This window comes from Camelus dromedarius, chromosome 29 (genome assembly GCF_036321535.1).
Source record: "Camelus dromedarius isolate mCamDro1 chromosome 29, mCamDro1.pat, whole genome shotgun sequence".
In the NCBI taxonomy this organism is placed as follows: Eukaryota; Metazoa; Chordata; class Mammalia; order Artiodactyla; family Camelidae; genus Camelus; species Camelus dromedarius.
Window position 1 is genome coordinate 22,853,976 of NC_087464.1, and position 19,950 is coordinate 22,873,925.

General features: G+C 46.5%; 1 protein-coding gene across 1 annotated transcript; it reads left to right on the forward strand.

Moving 5' to 3' along the window:
* Positions 1-1,737: 1,737 nt before the first annotated feature.
* On the forward strand, positions 1,738-18,972 carry SNUPN (snurportin 1). Its single transcript, XM_010977857.3, has 9 exons — positions 1,738-1,791; positions 4,070-4,232; positions 6,459-6,606; positions 11,175-11,279; positions 11,518-11,614; positions 12,948-13,045; positions 15,215-15,292; positions 16,848-16,928; positions 18,383-18,972. The coding sequence occupies exons 2-9, from the start codon at positions 4,075-4,077 to the stop codon at positions 18,704-18,706; spliced, it is 1,089 nt and encodes a 362-aa protein (XP_010976159.1). The 5' UTR covers positions 1,738-1,791; positions 4,070-4,074; the 3' UTR covers positions 18,707-18,972.
* The last annotated feature ends 978 nt before the right edge of the window (positions 18,973-19,950 follow it).

The window sequence follows — 19,950 nt, forward strand, 5'->3', positions numbered from 1 at the left end:
CGAGAAAGCAGCTCTTCCCTCTTCTGTTCTTTGTGAATTTTTCTGATTATATAAAAGAAAATTTCTATTAGTGTTACTCATCATTTCTCCAACACTGGCTAATCTCTGATTTTTACCAAGTCCACAGTCTCACTGTTTTCTGCAGACATCAGTATCTAGCTAGATTATACTGCTATCTATTGTCACTACAGAGTTCCCAGATACTTTCTATTGAAATGGGAAGTGATTTAAGGTAATGCTGTGGTGTTCCTCTTCCAAATAAATGTATTAGGCTTTTTAAAAAAAGTAAATTGGTTTAAAGACATCAAATACATGTGTATGTGTATGTGGCCAATGCTGTGAAGGTGGGGTGCTATATTTGGGAAACTACTGTTCCAGGCAGAGCAGCCCCTTATGGAACACTGGCCTCAAAAGAGCCCCTGGGCTGAGTGCCATTTGGTTTGTTTTTTTCAGTGATGTGGCTGTTGCTTAGCTGGTGTGAATGAGGGACTGGAGCTTTTCTCCCGGACCTCAGCGCATGAATTTTTCAATCTCAGTCTATTTTCCTCCATTGTGTAGGGCCTTTGTTCTTTTCTGTGCAGTTCTGACCACTAGATGTGGCCTCCATGGTCGTAGGTAGAGAATGGTGGTTCTGAGACACAAAATACTTAATATCCTGGTGTCAAAGTTCCCTAGTGAAGTCAGGTCCTGGGCTTTTGTCAGTCTCATAAATCAGGCAGACATGAGCTTTTACTTGTGGATGCACCAAATAACCTAGTGCACAGCCTGACCACTGAAAGATAGAGCTCACCTACATAAATACTGAAGTAAAAAAAAAAAAAATCTGAAGTTATAAAAAAAAAATTGGGCCCCAAGCACCTTCTACCCTCCTGTCAGCCTGATCTCCAAATGGATGGTGTCATGTACATAAAATATGCAATAAGTCCACACCTTGGCATTCCTTGGACTCAAAATGTGCCAACTTTGTATACGTTGTTTCTGTAGTACAGTAATATCCAACTTCTCTGTAAGTCAAACATGCAGCAAATTTAAATGTTTGACTCATAACTGTGTGACTTTGGCCAAGTAATTTAACCTCTCTGAGCTTTAGTCTCTACTTTCTTGTGTTATTTTAAGATTAAATGAAATAATGCATGTGAAGCATGGTGGTGGGGGGGTGTTCCTGCCTCAATGTAAGAATTCAGTTAACTGGCTATTCATATTTTTATTTTGTATCTCAGCAGTCCTACCACACAAAGGCTGCGCTCTAGTTTGATTAGGCCTCCTTAATCTCGGCGGTTTCCCTCCACTGCTTGCACCAGTTCATTCATTCCTTCACCAGGGTCTACTGAGTGCCATGCCTTGTGCGGGACACAGGAATCAAGCCAGGTCCCTACCATCGCCAAGCCCACAGCGGAGTCGGAAAGAGAAACGCCCAAACCGAGCAAACGCTATAATCGAGGTTTGTTTAGGTAACGACTAACTGAATCTTAGAGGTCTGTGTGTGGGGCAGGTAGTCATTCGGGCAGTTGCAGGAGGGTCGCGGACATTGCAATGCAAAAGCAGAACAGCTGCCTGGGCGGACGAGAAAAGCCAAGCCGTTGAGGGCGGAAGTAACGGCCGGACGGGGACCGCACCGCGGAAGAACTCCCGGCGTTCGCAACGGTGGGAGGAGCCGGAAACTCCGGGCGCGGGGTGGGTGGGCCGGCGGCGCGGCGGCGGCCAAGGGGGCGGAGCCGGCCCTCCCAGGGCAGCTGATTGGTCGGCCCCGGTGGTGGTGGCGGCCGCGCGTGGAACTGTTATCTCGACTCGGTGAGTCCTGGGTTCGAGCCTGGGCCCAGCAGGGTCCCGAATGGCCCTTTGGCGCCCTGCTGTGACTCCCTCTGGCCGGCTCCGCACTCCCGGCCTCCCGAGGCATCACCTGGAGGGGCAGAGCCAGGCCGGGGCCTCTCCTTGGGCACGCTTCCACTCTTCAGTTCCGGGCTCTCCCGCCAGGACCCCTCAGGGATTTTTTGTTGGGGAGGGGCGAATCATGCAAAGCCTAGACAACCGCATCCCTAGAGAAAGGCAGTGCGGGGCTGTGGCGGGGAGGATGGCCAAATGGAGCAGGTAGAGAGTCCTGTGACTGAAACCCCGTGGGAGACGCCGAAGAGGCCTAGATCCTGGGCTGGGGATTCGAGGCGGGGGCACCGGAGGGGGAGGAGGCTGGCGGCCGGTGACACACCGGCTCTGGAGCTTGGGGGAGGGGCCTGGGCGGGGCTGAAATCTGGGAGTTAAGAGAGTGGCTACCGTGGAGGATGAGACGGCTAGGTCAGAACCCTTGCAGGCAGCACCATCCAAGAATGGGTTGGCAGAGCAGGAGCCAGCCAAGGCCAGACATGAAAGGAGGTACAGGGTGCGGCCCTAGTATCCAAGGCATCAGTTTTAAGGATTTTATGGTCCTTGACAGAGCAGAATACATCAAGATAAAGCATGATAAGACCTAATAAATATTCTAGATTTGACCATTGCTTTGGTAAACCGAAGACATAATGAATTAAAAAAATTTTTTTTGCGAAAGTACCAAAAAATACAGAAAGTAGAGTACCGTTTAGGATCCTAAGTGCTCAGCACCCAGCCTCAACTGTGAATGGCCACTTTGGTTGCATTACATATATGTTAAGACTCACGTCGAATCCACACTGATGATAGTCAATCTTAAGTTTAAAAAAGTTGGTTTTTTCTTAAAAAGTTGTTTTTTTCCTTTTAATGGGTATAGAGGTTCATTTTTGCAAGAATAAGAGAGCTCTGGGAATTGGTTTCATAACAATGTGAATATACTTAACACAGCTGAACTGTACAGTTAAAAATGGTTAAGATGGTCAATTTTACGTCATAAATTTTTAACCACACACGCAAAAAAAGTTCCTTTCAAATTAAAAAAAAGTCTAATGCCGCAAATTAAGAAAAAAATCTGACCTCAAGTGTGCAATGGAAAATAACTGCTTGCCAAGTAGAGGCCCATAGAGCTGTATTTTTAACTGTGGAGGCTCTGAAATGAACCTGTTGGTTTTGGTGCTGAGAGCATTGGGACCTGGCCTCGGGTGGAGTTTAAACACTGGTGGTGCCCTCAGGTTTACACTAGAACTGAAGGGTTGGGCCAGCCCAACTGTGTGACCCAAATTTCGCCCAGATGTTCCCGTTTTCTTATAGTCTGAGGCACACATTGAACCCGCGGGTCAGTTCCTGTGCTACCTCTTACCTTCATTTTGGGAGGGTGAGTAAAGTATGAATTCACCTCTTTCTCTCCACTCCCTCCCCTTCAATAGAGTTTCCCTTGGTAGTCTGTGTCCAACATGACATCTCTCTGCCTCCCAAATGTACCACGTCAGTCCTTCACACGCCTAGAGCAGCCAGTGTTGACTGGTTGGCAGCCTTCCACTTTCTAGCTCTTTTTCAAGTGAGTCTTACATAAGTGGTCCTGAAACCCTCCTTCTGCCCCCCCTCCAACAAACAAAACAAACTATAACACAAGGAACTGCCAGGCTTGGGTTTTTGGCTTCTCTTGTCTTCCTGCATGGGCTCCAGAACCAGAATTTCTCCTGGAGCTAAATTTTCTTGATATGAGTTGGCATTTATTAGAGAACTAAAAAACCAATTGGATAAAATTTACATCATCAGATTACACTAGTTATTGAGTGATGGCTATGTAGAACTGTTCAGGAAAAAAATTAGATCCTTGATCATATCACCGGATATCGATGATGGTAAGAAGGATTTAATGACAGGACCCTTGGTGAATGAAGGCAAAGCAAAAATAAGATTCAATCAAAAAAAAAGATTCAATCTCGAGGCGAATTTGCTTGGTAATTGATGGTGACGTTTGTACACTCAGATATCCAAATGATCATTATTGAAGAATCTGTGGGAAATAACATTATTGCTCATATGTCACTCCCTCACTCTTTAACTGCCTTTTTTTCTCATGGAAATAGTTGTGATTTTGGATTAAGTGAGGTTTTTCTCGGAATGTAGCCATCATATTACAGCATGTACATGGGAAGTGGTGATATGAAGTGAGCAAACCATTTTCTTATGTTTTCCTTTGTAGGGAGGATGGAAGAGCTGAGTCAAGCCCTGGCTAGTAGCTTTTCTGTGTCTCAAGATCTGAACAGCACAGCTGCCCCACACCCCCGCCTGTCCCAGTACAAGTCCAAGTACAGCTCCTTGGAGCAGAGTGAGCGGCGCCGCCGGTTACTGGAATTGCAGAAATCGTAAGGGATGCTTTAACTCCTTGGCTTCTTCCTGCAGGATGAGAGCTGTGAACCCTTCGGGAGGCTCCAGGCTTGTCTCTAAGGAACCCCCTTCAAAGTGGACCCCTTGTAGGCTGGTTTCTTGCCCACACGGTTGTGAGGGATGAAACTGGCAGAGGTAGACATCCTTTCTACCCAGAGCTTGGGAATAAATGAGGAAATAGGGAGAGACTGAAGTTTGAAAGCAAAACGTCAATTATTTGGTTAAGTTTTTATTTTTCTTTTTCCTGGCAGCAGTACTGAGCTTTGCAGTTTAGGGATTTGTGAAAGTCACGCCCAGACTTCCACTCCCCACATTCCCTGTGTGGCTTCTCCTGCACTCTGAATCCTGGCGTTGGTGTGGTCTTCCTGTCTTCCTTCAGCCCAAATGTTTCTGTGGAGCCCTTGGGAGTTCAAGGCAAATAATTCCGCTGGGAATCTGAGGAAATGTCTTCCATGCACTTGGTTCTCAATGCCAGGATGAGCAAACAGGGAAAGGGGGAGAGCAGGATAAGAGCATTTGAGGCTGAGCTGCTCTGAAGGCGGGGCCTGCCCTTTTACTCTCAGTGCAGCACAGGGCTCTTCTGGGTAGTGAATTCAGGAATTAGGGATCAGGAGAAACTGGTAACAGCTTCCATACAGTCTGTGTGTTGCCCACTGCTTCCTCACTAGATGTGTTTAGCTGAGATGGTTGCCTGTGTGCTTGCACATCACATTCTCAGATCACCCTTACTCCCCTCATCTCCCATTTTTTTAAAATTATGATTAATTAGTTTGGAATAGGTAATACTTTCCTATGGTTGAAAGTGCAAAATATATAAAAGACTATATGGTGAAAAATTTCCCTCCCAAATCTTTCTTCTAGACATCAAGTTCCTGTCATATTGGTAGTTTCTTATATATTCTTCTAAAGATGTCCTATGCAGGTATGAGCAAGTGTGTGGTTGTATGTGGACATAACCTTTCTCTGAACAGCCGTAGCAGTGTGCAATACACTGTTCTGCACATTTATTTAACTGTTTTCTGAAGCGATTCTGCGTCAGTTTATAAACTGCTACCTCCTTTCTTATGATGCCAGGTACTCCACTAATGGATAATGTAATCTAACCAGTCCCCTACTGTTGGTAATCTGGGAAGTTTCCTTCTCTTGTGATTACAAACAATGACAGGGAAATAACCACAGACAGGCATCCTTTCACACATAAGTAAGTACATCATGCTGTCTCTGGCGTGCGCCTTTGCACTGATAGGCATGAATACGTGTGTGTGTGTTTGAGAAGAAACCAGCTGAGTTGATCTCACTGCTTCAGTGGCTGATCTCTTGCCTTAGCTTTGAGGAAACCAGGCGTAGGCGGTGACATGGTATCTACAAATCAGTTGGGAACAATCAGGTTCCAAAAGATTCTTTTTCTTCTGTCTTAATTTCCTAAACTTTCTGGAATATGTAGTTTTAAAAAAGGGGAGGATAACGATAAAGGGAAACAAATAAAAGATATTAAATCGTAAACTAAGTGGCCATTTTTTCCAATAAGCTTTTTATTTTTGAATAAATTTAGTATACGGAAAAGTTGTGCAGTACAGAGTTCCATGTACCCTGCACACTGTTTCCTATAGTGTTAACATCTTACACTTGTTACAACTAATGAACCAATACTGATACATTATTACTAAGTAAAATCTATGCTTCTTCGCTCAGACTTCCTTCGTTTTTTTTTTAAGTGGGCTTTTAAAAAGTTAGACAGAAACTCGAGAAAGGCCTCGCTGCTCCTCAGAAAGCCCCAGAAGCTGTCTTTCTTTGTCTCAGATTTCTCACTGCGTCTCAGTGTATCCTCTCTACAATCCCTGGGGGCCTTCAGACTAGCTATCTGCTGGGCAGGGGAGTGTCAGCTGTCACCTAGGGTGGAGTTGGGAGTCTGTGGGGTGGGTGGGAGTGGTGTTAGCAGCAAACTTTGAAAATTCCTTTAAATATTCTACTTTGTCCATTCCTAGGAAGGAAGGTTGGGTGTGTTCAGAGGGGGGTTTCCTATTTAGGATCTGTGAAGAGGTGGTCACTAGTTAAGCCTCACAGAGGAAATTCTATCATCTCTTACTCCCACCAGAGTTCCCAAGTTGCTCCTGAATTTGGAGACTTTGAATTAAATCTGTCACATTGTAGGCGATCTTTGTGTAAAACATAAAGACCTGTCCTTATGCCTTTTCTTTCCCCAGCAAGCGGCTGGATTATGTGAACCATGCCCGAAGACTGGCTGAAGATGACTGGACAGGGATGGACAGTGAGGAAGAAGAAGAAAAGAAAGATGATGAAGAAATGGACATTGACACTGGCAAGAAGTTACCAAAACGCTATGCCAATCAAGTGAGTGGCCCAGAAAAGATTAGGTACAGCAGGTCCCACTCCCTTTACTGGGCAGAGAGTCAAAGCTCTTTACTTGCCATGAAGAGAGGAGAGTGAGGCAGGAGAAGAAATAGGGACTGCTGAAATGTGTGACATTTATGGGGTGAAAAGAGACGGCTGACAGTTCTGTGTGCTGACTGGGGTCCCTGATGGAGTCTGGGTCGTGGGTTTGGGAACCACTACCCTGTGCTGTTACAGAGCTGCCAGCCTGCTGTAAAAAAGCCCCTGAGCTATTGACGTATTAGCTGACTCCATGCACTTGTCATTCTTTACCAGACGTTACACAGCACGTCTGGATCAGGCCTGCCCAGCCCAGCACTGTCTCCCACCCCACCTCCCAGGTTGGTGGTCTTTCCCAAGCAGTGGACTAAGATGCCAGTCTTGGATCTTCATGCTCAGATGGTAGAAGGTGGGAAATACAGCTGCCCTTAAACACTGGAAGCCTGCCCAGCCACCCTAGGCCAGCCAGTTGGCCTAGGTGAGTTTGAGGCTATGAAACAACAGATCAGTATAGCAGACTTGACTGGGTGCCCTGTTGGCTCCAGAGAGGAAACCAGTGTGGCTTGTGGCGCCATAGGGGAGGCAGGCATGGAGACTGTCCAGCGCTCTAGGCAGCTCAGGTACTCCAGAAGGCAGGGTATGCGTCTGAGTGGAGCCACGTGTCTACCCTGCTGTTGAATACTTATCTGTAACCCAGGTGTTTTGTCACCTCAGAATCCTCTCCCACCTTTAGAGTATGGTTCCTGGGTGTCCACACTCCCATCCTCTTTCTCTGCCCCAAATGCAGCACAGACAACACCTTCTGTGACAAAGTGCAATTGAACGCATTGCTGAAGGCCCTGCTGTATGTTAAACCAGGCTGTGCTGTGGGGAAGACAGACATGGGCTGGAAATAGCCTTTGCACTCCTAGAATAAGTGTAGTTTATGTTTTTTGCTATAAGAAAGTGAAATTAGCTTCCAGCAGGGAAGGAAGCAGGCTTACAAAATCAGGAAAAAGTTAATAAAAGAGGAGGCAACTTTCATAAAAAATAATGAAATAATGCCATTTGCAGCAACATGGACCTAGAGATTATTACATTAAGTGAAGTAAGTCAGAGAAGGATAAACATCATATGATATCACTTATAAATGGAATCTAAAAAAAAGTGATAGAAATGAACTTATTTACAAACCAGAAATAGACTCACAGACATAGAAAACAAACTGTGGTTACCAAAGGGGAAAGGGAGAGGAGGGATAAATTAGGAGGTTGAGACGAACATATACACACTGTATATACAAAGTAGGTAAACAACAAGGTCCTGCTGTATAGCACAGGGAACTATATTCAATGTCTTACAGTAACCTATAATGAAAAGAATCTAGAAAAGAATATACATATTACTGACTCACTTTGCTCCACACCTGAAACTAGCACAACATTGTAAATCAACTATACTGCAATGGAAAAAAAAAGAAAGAAAGAAGAGGCAGCTTTGAAATGCGGATAAGACACTGACAGGTAGAGGTACAGAGCATTCCAGGGCGTCCCAGGCAGCAGGAACACATTGAGCAAGAGCCCAGATGTGGGAGGGGAGCACGTGGTGTGCTCAGGGCGGGTTTGCAGGCCGGTGAGGATGGAGCAGCGTGGGGTGGGGGAGGAGTAGAGCAGAAACACGTACAGGGGTTTAGACTCTGTTCTAGATTGTGAGGAACCACTAAGAATTTTTGAGCCAGGGACAGAATTGGGACCTTGTGTGATGACTCCCACATCAGTGTGTAGAAAGGCCTAGAAGAGAGAGGGTGTGGCAGGGGGCTGAGGTTTGCTAGAAGATATGATGGGTGCCGAGGCCCATGAAAGTGGGAGGGAAAAGAGGTCGTGAGTCTGAGGAGTGTTGCCCGGACAGAACTAGCCAGCGGTGGGTTGGCTGGGAGAGGCAGTATGAGCAGCGGGTAAGGGTTTAAGCTCCAAAGTCACATAGCCCTGACCTCAAAGCCAGGCTCTGTGCTGACCATGAACAAATTACTTAGCCACCCATAAGTCTCTAGTTTCTTATCTATAAAACCTTCCACTCAGGATTGTTAGAAGGATCGAGTGAGATAGTGAGCCTTAAATACCTAGCCCAGAGCCCAGAACAAATGCCTCACTGCTGTTTTTTTAAGCAGCCATATTGAGATATAATTTACATACCATACGATTCACTTATTTATAGTGTACAATTCAGTGTTGTTTTTTTTAGTAATTCACAGAGTTGCGCAACCATCACCACTATCTAATTCCAGAATATTTTCACAACCATTAACAGCCACTCTCCATCTCCCCTTCCTTGCAGACCCTGGCAGTCACTAATGTACTCTCTGTCTCTATGGATTTGCCAATTTGCCTGTTCTGGACGTTTCTTATAAATGAAATCATATGAGATGTGTCCTTTTGTGTCTGGCTTCTTTCACTTAGCACAAGATTTTCAAGGTTTATTCATGTTGTAGCATGTGTTAGAACTTCATTCCTTTTCATCCCCTGTCAAATAATATTCTGTTGTATAGATACACCACATTTTGTTTATCCATTCATCAGTTGATGGCCATTTGAGTTGTTTCCACTTTTGGGCTGTTATGAATAATGCTGCTATGAACATTTATTTACATCTTTTTGCTTGGACGTATATTCTCATTGCTCTTGGGTATATACCTGAGAGTGGAGTTACTCGGCCACGTGGTAACTCTGTGTTTAACCTTTTGAGGAGCTACCAGACTGCTTTCCAAAGTGACTACACCATTTACATTCCTGCCAGCAACGTGTAGGGGTTCCAGTTTCTCCACATCTTTGCCAGTACTTGTCATTGTCCGTCCTTTTAAGGAGAGCCATCCTAGTGGGTGTGAAGTGGTGGCTCCTGGCTCTGATGTGCATTTCCCTAATGACTAACGATGGTGAGCTTCTTTGCAAGTGCTTTTTAGCCATTTGTTTATTTTCTTTGGAAAAATGTCTATTCAAACCCTTTTGCCCATTTAAAAATTGGGTAATTTGTCTTTTATTATTGAGTAATATGAGTTCTTTATATATTCCGGATATAAGTTCCTTTTCAGATATATGATTTTCCAATATTTTCTCTCATTCTGTGGGTTTTCTTTTCACTTTCTTGATGATATTTTTGGCAGCATAGAAGTTTTACATTTTGATGTAGTCTGATTTATTTTTTGTTTTATCATTTGTGCTTTTGGTATTGTATTACTACTATTCTTTAAGGGAATATTGATTATGCTTGGGTTTAAGATTCAATAACAGAGAGCGTGGTGATGATATTAACAGGGCACAGAACGCAGAAGGGGAAGGTGGGTGTTTCAGGGGTGGGAAGTACTTGGGCAGCGGAAGGCAGTGAATTCCGTTTTGGATGTGCTGAGTTTGAGGTGCAGAGAGGACAAGCGGAGGAAGAGACCAAGTGGACAGCTGGAAATAGAGGTTTGCAGGAAAGGAAAGAAGTCTGAGGATGAAAAAGGAAGAGAACTGGGAGGCATCCTCTTAGAAATGACAAGTGAAGCTAACCAGAAGTGGATGAGATCCACCCCCACAGGATGAGGGGGTGTGGGGCAGCATCTAAGGGAAAAGAAAGGGGGACCTAAAACAGCCCCCTGAAGATTATCTACGTGTTTGGGGGGAGTGTGAGGAGGAATGTTTGGACGAAAAACAGAATAGCACTGTGTCAAGGGGCAAGGGAGCATGTATCAAGGCGGATGATGTGACTGGCGGCGTCAGAGGAGGAGGGGGAGGTGAGGGAGGAGAGGTACTTGGCTGCAAGGAGGTCACTGAGGGCCTTTAGCAGGGCTGTAGGGTAGCAACTCTGGGCTGAGGGTGTCAGAGCAGGTGGGAAGGCAGCAGCAAGAAATAAGAAGTTGCTTAATAGAAATGTAGAGTGGTAAAAGGTTTTCATTTTTGTCTTGGTTTTGAAGATTAGGGGCTGAGTATTTTGTGACCTAAGGGGAAGGAGAGATGGGAGAGATTCCACGGGAGGGATTAACTGGTGGGCCCCAGTCTTTGTACAGGTGGGAGGGACTAGTGCCAAGTAGGGGAGTTCATCTTTTCAAAACCATTTCCCCACTGCCTTTTTTGTTTTTTTAAAGGGAGATTTCCTGACTTCCTTTAGTACAGTATTTGGGTCACTAGTTTGGAAAGTGGTGCTCTAGTTTAGAGCATCTCAAGGTCAGGGACTTCATTCATCTCTGCGGTATAGCCCTTGGAAGGTAATGGTTGTGATAATGGTAGGTGGGTGGACAAAGTAAGGAAATGAAGGGGGTCCCATCCCCCAGATACAGGAGGTGAGGCAGTAAGAAGGGGGTGGATGCAGGTAATGAGGGTGCAAAGCTGAAGTGCATGTGAGCAGGAGACGGTTGACTACTGAGAGCTAGTGGGGTAGAGGTCCCACTGTCACCCCTCTCTGTTCTCATTTTTTTTTTATGTTTGTTCATTGTGTATAGAGGGCGTGAATTCTTTATCATTGTAAACATTGGAGCAGCACCCCCTGTTGATTTTTAACACTATTTTTTGTATTTCCAGTTAATGCTCTCTGAGTGGTTAATTGACGTCCCTTCAGATTTGGGGCAGGAGTGGATTGTGGTCGTGTGCCCTGTTGGAAAAAGAGCCCTAATCGTGGCCTCCAGGGTGAGTAGCCGCTCCCGCTCTCGGCGCCAGCGTGTCCAGACCTGTGGGCGTGGCCTATGCCACCCCGTGTTCCTCACCTGCCACCACGGCTGTGCCCGACGTGGGACTGAAACGCTTTCCTGCAGGAGGGTTTTGGTGACAACCGTCTTTGGGCTCATGACACCCCTGCAGAATGTGGAAGCAAGAGGGGGAGGAGACCTTGCTGCCTAGTAAGAATGGTAACTGCCTCTCCACACAGGGCTCCACCAGTGCCTACACCAAGAGCGGCCACTGCGTCAACAGGTTCCCTTCCCTTCTGCCAGGAGGCAACAGGCGACACGCAACAACGGCGAAAGGTGCGCACGTACAGTTGTCTGTCTATTCCATTTTGTAATCAGTAAAGACAGTGCTTGGTTAGATGCCTGGCTAGCTGTTTTAAAGACCCACTTTGAAAGCATGCCTGTCAGACTGCGCACAGATACCCTCTGCCCGCTCACTTTCCTTCAGGGTCAGGCCTCCTCAGCTGCAGAACAGAGGCACCTCTGTGAGGCCTGCTGGGCAATAAATCCCTGAGTTAAAGTCAACGGGCCTTTCCCTTGGACTTCCGTCTCAAGGTGACGGGTGCGGTTTTCTGGGGAAAGGCCCTGAGAAGGCCAAGTGTAATGGATGGGAAGCTGTTGTGGGGCTTCCCTGCCAACTTCCCTTTTCTCCTTATCATCCCTAACCTTACTTTCTCCCTCCCACCCGGGCCCAGATGAGGAGACTAAGATCACGAAGGTTAGGTAATTTGACCACAGTCATTCAGTGAGGAATTGGCCGAGCTGGGTCTCAACCTTGCCCGCTTCTCTGCTGGCTCAGGCTCCTGTGGTGGTTCCTCATATTCTCTGTGCTGAGCCCAGACTTCTCTGTTGGCTTCTGAACCCTCCCCATGCGGGGCTTGGCCCACCCATTCTCACATCTTCCCCCCACTCCCTACCCTCCGCTCTGCTCAGCCGGCTTACCTCCTTGCCCCCAGCATGCGCCCACTTCATTCTGCCTCGGGGCCTTTGCTCGTGCCTCTTCAGCACTCCAGCCTGAAATGTCCTCCCACCTCCCCTCATCACTTTTGTTTTAGTCCTCTGATCCCCGGAGACTGTTCATATCCCATATCTTCCATGAGGCCCTTCCCAGTGGTCCAGTCTCCTTTTCCTGGAACTTCTGTTTCTCTTAGTTTGTGCTGCACAGTTCAGCTCTTGGTTCTTTCCTCTGCAATCATCTTAACTCCTTAACTGAATTGTAACTTCCTTAAAGGCAAGGACTGCTTATAGTTAGTATTCTCCACAGAACACAGTGCCTATGACAGGAACTCAAAAAGTAATTGTGAACGAAAATGGAAGATTACTTGTTTTTAAACTCAGGCTTCTCTAAGGTGAGTTAATGTCCCAGTTTACCTGCAAGTTCAGAATTCCCGCTTGGCTTGAGTGTTGCCTTTGTCCTCTCGGGCTGTCATACCTCAGGTCTCCTTCAAGCTGCACCAGGTAGCCTGGAAAGGCCACGAGGAACTTTGTCCCTAAGGAATCCTTAGCCCTTAGTGCTGCTCCTCGCTGTGAGCACGGAGGGTTGTTGGGCTCAGTTCCCAATCCCCTAAGATGGGGCTCCCTAGAGTGTAGTGGGGGAACCCTGTCCTGACTGTCTGCTTCGTGTGCCCAGACTACACCATTCTGGACTGCATTTACAGTGAGGTGAACCAGACCTACTACGTTCTGGACGTGATGTGCTGGCGGGGACACCCTTTTTATGACTGCCAGGTGAGGACTGGTACTCCTCCCATGGCTTCTCCTGTTTTCTCCTCTCCTCCCAGGAGAGTGGCTCAGCATGTGGGTTTGGTACGTGACCAGCTTCTTGGTGTGTACAGGATGTGGTATATCAAGAGCATTATCTAAGGTTCCTCGCATCTTTGAGTGTGTTTAAATTAGCTTCATTTTTAAAAAGAAGTAGGAGGAACTAAGGAAAGTATAGCACTTGAGGGGAGGAAAGAGAAACAGCGCAGAGGGGTAGGCTCCAGAAGCTGCAGCCGCCCCCTCCCCTCTCCAGAGTGTGGGAGGATCGCTGGCAGCGAAGAGCGTGGGTGATGGGGACGCAGGCGGCACAGGGAAGAGAAGACGGAATGTTAAGCACCATCGAATAGACTTCTGCCACCTCCACTCCTTCACCAACCACACCACCTGAAAATGTCAGGGCCTCCTTGGTGTGACACTGAAGCCTCAAATCTCTGAGGGGCTGGCTCTAGAAGGAGATTTTCCAGGTGAGGAGAAACCCCCGCCCCCCAGGATTCTTCCCACAGTGTTCTTCTCAGATTGGTGATTCTTACCAGTGATAGTGGCTGTCACCAGGGAGCAGCTAGGTTACCCCACAGGCTCCATCTCTGCTCCTAGGCTCCCCCATTGTTGTCCCTTGTCCTGGTTTTACAGTGGTGGGTTTTCTGTGCCGCCTGTCAACTGATTTATCAAGTGATTCTGTGTGTGGCCTCAGAAAGTTGTTAGAAATGCAGATTCTTAGACCTACTGAACCAGAAACCAAGGGAGATCCTCATTCAGGCCTGGGTGTGAGAGTCACAGGTTATCACCAAAGGCCACTTCTTTCCACGGTCATGACCCCGAGCTGAGTTTCCAAGTCATGCTAGATGGTGGTGCCTCCGAATTCTCACATGCACCTCCTTCAAAAAATTATAGCCAAGTCTTGCGTTGCTAAGCTCTTTGTGAGCATGATCTCATTGACTCTCTTACAACAGCTCTGAAAGGTGAGTATCTACTGCTGTTATTCCTCCTCATGGAGAGATGGAAGCTGAGAGGCACAGGTGTTAATTAAGTACCTTGCCCAGAGGCAGAGCCAAGCCTCAAATCCAGAGCTCGGAAGTTCAGTCCAGAAGACGTTTTCCTTTAATTCTGTTGAAGGATGTTTCATAACATGCATTCACAACCTACACATTTGGTAAATAAAGCCACCTATATTTTGGTAATATGAAGAAAAGACTGTGAGTTATTTTTTTTAATTTTACTTTTAGAATTTTAAAGAAAAAAAAGAAAAGGCCCTAAATAACTACAGAAGGGTACATATCAGTAATTCAGATAAATAGCAGCTCAGAATAAAGTCATTTATGAAAGTTAAAACTATAAAGTAGTTTCTAATCCTCAGGATTAAAATAAAACCAAGGTTAATATAATACGCTTTTGCATTGGGGAGTCCTGGTCCTACGCCATTTCTCTGTGCACCTGGCCAAGTGATGTAATCCCTCTGAGCCTCAGTTCTCACCTGTAAGACGGAGAGAATGTAATTCTTAGAGGGTGGTTGAGGATTAGTACGATTACGTGTGTAGAATCCTTAGCGTGGAGCCTGAGACGTAGTAGGCCTTCAGTGACAAATGTAGCTATTACTGCTATTAATAATCCTATTAGATTTTAAGAAAAAAATATTAGAAGAGTTTGTAAACATCTTCCTGACCTTACGGCAGTGTTTTCAGAGAAATGAGTGTAATGAGAGAAGGGTCTTAATAAATCAGGTGGCTGTTTTTTCCCCAGTTTTATTGCAGTGACTGACATGCGACAGTGCGTAGGTCTAAGGCGTAACATTTAGGCGTAATGATTTGACTTAATATGTTGTGAAATAATTACCACAATAAGTTTAGTTAACATCCATCATCTCGTATGGATTAAAGAAGAAAAGAAAAAATAAGGAAGTGTTTTTGTCTGCTTGTTTGTGATGAGAACTCTCACGATTCACTCTCCTAACTGATCTCATATATGCCATGCAGCAGAGTTAACTATGGTCATTGAATTGTACATTCTGTCCCTAGTACTTCTTTATATTATAACTGGAAACCTATACCTTGACCGTCAGTAGCTGTTTGGAGTGGGGTGTTTTTGTTCATATTGTAGCCTGAGGTGAGCAGTATTTCATCTTTCTCTTCTCTGTGACAGACCGATTTCCGATTCTACTGGATGCATTCAAAGTTACTAGAAGAAGAAGGACTGGGAGAGAAGGCCAAGCTCAATCCTGTAAGGCCTGGGGTTAGGGTTGCAGAGTTCTGTCTGTGGATTGGTTTGAATTGGTCTGTTATCTAAATATAATCTTTATGAATGAAACTATCTTTTTTTTTTTTTTTTTTTTTTGGAGACAGCATGGCATAGTGGGAAAAGTGTGGACTTAACAGTTACGCGGATTCCAGTTTTGGCCTTAACGATTATTAGGTTAAGTTAATAACCTCACTTGGACTTAGTTTCTTCATCTGTATGTATAATAGGGTTAATAACACCTACTTTACAGGGTTGTTTTAAGAACCAAATGATATAAATACACAAGTCTTCCTTGCATAATACTTACAGTGAGTGCTCAATAAATAGTGGTTGATATGAAATGCTAATAATTGCTTTTATTAATAATGCTATTTAGAATTCTCATACAGTGGCTCTCAAACCGCAGCATGCACCAGCAGCCCCCGGAGGCTTGGTAAAGCGTAGGCCCCTGGGCCTCACCTCCGGAGTTTCTGACGCAGTAGATCTGGGGTGAAGCCTGGGAGTTTGTACTTCTAACAAGTTCCCCAGTGATCCTGATGTTGCTGGTCCACAGAAGAAATCATGGGCCACACTTTGAGAGCCTCTGCTTTTGTATCTGAGCTGAGAGCCACCTTATCTAGTCAGTTCTCTCATTTTACAGGTGAGACTATAGGCTCAGAGAGGGGACTGCCTTCCCCAGGGTCCCACAGCCCAGAGGTCTTTGCTCTTTGCCCAGTGATGAATACGGGACAGCTATTTTCATTGCATTTTGTTAGTTAAGCCCTGTAGACTGGCGTTTGCTTGGGTTGCTTGCATTTTTAAAGGCAGTTGGACAACCAGTTAAAGGACAAGAAAGGGTGTCAGTACTCCCAGTGACGTTATCAATACGGTCCTGGAAGCACAGGCACTGAGGAAGGAGGACGTGGGTGCTGCCTTCTGAGATGCTGTTCTACCTGCTCTCCGTGTGTTACCGTGTTGAATCTGCACAACCACCCAATGAAGTAGATGCTTTTATTATCCTTTTTCACAGATGGGAAAATGGAGGCACATGGAGATTACTGGCAGGGCTGGGATTCAAACCCAGGCAGCCTGACTTCAGAGGTTGTAGTCTGAACTACCTTGTTACATTGCTTCAGTCTAAAAACTCCTTGCTGGTGTGAAAGGGGCTTCACTAGCCCTTCATCAAGGGCAACTGTCATAAGGCTGGGAGAATAACATGGAACCCCTAAAACCAGCACAGGGCAGAGGTTCTCAGTCCTGACTATGTGTTAAAATCAACTGGAAAGCTTTTAAAAAATGCCTGGGCCCTGCCCCAGATCAGTTCAGTAAGAATCGCGGTGTGAGGCCTGGGCATCAGTCTTTTTAAAAGTTCTCCAGATTGTTCTCATGCACCAAACACAGTTGAGAACCACTGACCTAGTAATTCAGAGGCAGGTAGAGGGGAGCAGGTACGGGAGGATGAGACTAAAAACTTTTCTTCTTTGATGTAGCTCTTTAGTTGCTGGAACCAATATTGTTTGTAACATATACTAATTCTTTGTTCTAATTTATATTTTAGTTCAAATTTGTGGGGCTAAAGAATTTCCCTTGTACTCCCGAGAGCCTGTTTAAGGTGCTGTCAATGGATTTCCCTTTTGAGGTAACAAAACCATTGTCTTTATTGCTGTGATGTGATTGTAGGACACAGGGAAACTTGGTTACCCAGAGTCTTAGGAGATCCTCTGACTTTGCTGTGTCAAACCATCAGAGAAAGGCTGAAAGCCGACTTCTGGGAAAGGATGTGCTAAGTGGCCCTTCAGAGCCTCATCTCCCCCTTGCCAGATAATCAGGATGCCAGAGCTGGAAGGGCCCTGAAGGGACAGCTCGTCTAACTCCTTTGTTTTATAGATGGAGAAACTGGGCCAGAGAGGGGTCAGGCTTCCATTCCTAGGTCCTCCTTGTGTGCCTCTTTCTGCTACAAGCCTGAGAACCAGGCCCCCTGTTTGACTGTCACAGTTGGTTGTAAAATAAAGGGGCTCCTGTGACTCAAATTGCAGGGGTGTGAACGCCTAATCCTTCCTTCCTCCAAAGAGCAAATGGTCCCCGGGGATGGCAGTGCTTGGCAGGGTGACCAGCTCGTCCCAGTTTGCCCAGGACTTCCCCAGTGTTAGCACAGAAAGTCTCATGTCCCCAGAATCTCCTCAGTCCTGGGCAGTCTTTTGCCATCCTCAGAACCTGCAGTTACCCTCTCCAGGCTCAACAAGCAGACTTCCTTTGCCCATCACATCCTTTAAAATTCTGCCTAGTCACCCTCAAGTATTTGCTTGAACTGGATATAATTTTGCTAAAAGGATCACAGCTTCCCGAATGAGGATATGGCAAAGGCTGAGTTGCCTTCATTTCTGGGAGTCAATTAAGAAGGTGGTAAGAACACCATCTTTATTTATAACCCTTATGCCCCAGTGACAATAAATGCTTTTTAGAGATGAGTCACTGAATCACAGAAAAGAAAATATGGGACTGTGGGAGGTCTTCCCGTTGAGAAAAACTGAGTTTCCCAGAACATAGCTCACAAGCAATTTAGGGGGAGGTTAGGCAGCCAACCACGGCTGGGGAGCGGGGCTGCTTGACAGTACTACCCCACGCTCAGCAGGCCAGCGTCTTGGAGGGGCCTGTTCTGTTCCCCTGCTGTGTTCCCTGTGTGGAACACATCCCCCACGACAGAGACCTCTGGGTGGTGGAAAGTGCGTGAGATTTGGGGAGAGAAGACCTGGGTTCAGTTTGAATTTCTGAGTTCATACTCACTAGGTGTTTGAGGGAGGCCTCAGAGCTCCCTGCGCCTGAGCAGCGCCATCTCTCAAACACTTTCGTGATTGGTAAGAGGGTGAAATAGTGGCTAGGGACGCACCCTGTAAATAGGAAAGTACTGTTTATATTTTTATTTTGCAAAATTTAGCTTTCTAGATTATTTCTTCATTTAGAGAAATTTATGTGTGAGAAACAAGGACTCTCTCAGAAAAAAGAGATGGACCACAAGAGCTGCCCCTGTGTGGGTAGCTCTCCTGGCAACGCGCGACCCCAGAAGTCGCTGATCCCTGCTCTCCTCTCTTGCAGGTAGACGGGCTTCTCTTCTACCACAGGCAGGCCCACTACAGCCCTGGAAGCACTCCTCTGGTGGGCTGGCTGCGCCCCTACATGGTGTCAGATGTTCTCGGCGTAGCTGTGCCAGCTGGCCCACTGACCACCAAGCCAGAATATGCTGGGCACCAGCTCCAGCAGATTATTGAGCATAAGAAGAGCCAGAAGGAGGGCATAAAGGAGAAGCTCACACACAAGGCCTCCGGGAATGGACGCTATGAGTTGGAGCACCTGTCCACGCCCAGGCTGGAGAGCCCGCCCCATAGCCCTGACCGCGCGGGGAGCTGCATGGAGAACTAGAGAGGGCGGCCTCTGCTGGGAGTCACAGGATGGAGCCTGGTCCCAGGAGGAAGGCTGGGGAGAAGGACAGTGGCAACAACAAGGTGACTTCATTTTAGAGCAGACTTTCCAAAGCCACTTCAGCTGGAAAGAGCTTATCTCCTATCTGAAGTGCTGGCTCTGACAGTTGCGGGGGGGGGGTTCCCAGACTGAGTGGTCTTCAGATTTGAGCAGCAACTCCTGTGAAAATGTATCCCAGATCCACGATGTAAATATATGTAATTCTTCAGAAAGAAGTCGTTTGTGATTCTTAAACTTTAGACAGTCAGGGATTTCCCCCCCCCCACCTCCCCTCCACCCTCACCCCCAGGCTACCTAAACTGTGACTGTTCAAGTCTTGGCCCGCTTCACTCTGTTTTTAGCACTTAAGCTTTTTGCTGAGTTTCCAGTTGCTGCTGTTGGTAACGTCATTTTCTAAAAGGTTTTACCAGGAACTGCAGTTCTTGGTATTTGAATATGTTCCCTCTTCTCAGAAAAGTGTGATTTTCTTTGGTTTAGACACAGCCAGAGATAAAATGCAAATGGAGTTCATTCACTACTTCAGCAAACATTTGAGCACCTTCCAGAAGATAAGCCTTGTGCTAGGCTCTTGTGATGCAGAGTGAGTTATGGAGATGGACTGGACTCCATCCCTGCCCTTGAGAAGCTCACCATCTAGTGAGAAAATAAATCCACCAGCACGCAGAGTGTGCCAAGATGGGGGGATGACTGCTTTAGTGCAGAAAGGTGCATAGAGCGTTGGGGGTGGGGCTGGGAAGAGCAGAGCAAGGTTTCTCAGGTGGTCAGAGCTGGGCTGAGGCTCAGAGGAGGGAAAGAAACATGCTCTGCAGACAGAGAGGGGAGGAGTTTCTCACAGAGGCAAGAGGGCATGGAGTTGCACCCCTCCAGAGCTGGACAGGACTTGCTCCGGGACCTGAAGTAGGTTCAGGATGGCTCAAGCGTCAAGTAGGGCTGGAAAACTGGGAAAGGAGGCTAGAGAAAGAGGTGGGCCTGACTGAATGGCCTGTGTGTTATGCAGAGGTTTTGGATTTTATGTCATGGATGAAAGGGAGCCAGTGAAGCACTTCAGGCAGGAGGGTCCATTCAGGCTTGTGAGCTAGGGCTCTTTGGCAGCGGAGGGCGTGAACGATGGTGTCTAACACTATGCAGTTTCTGTTCTGTGTTCAGGAAACATGTCCCATTTCCTGTGGCCTCAATCTGCTCCC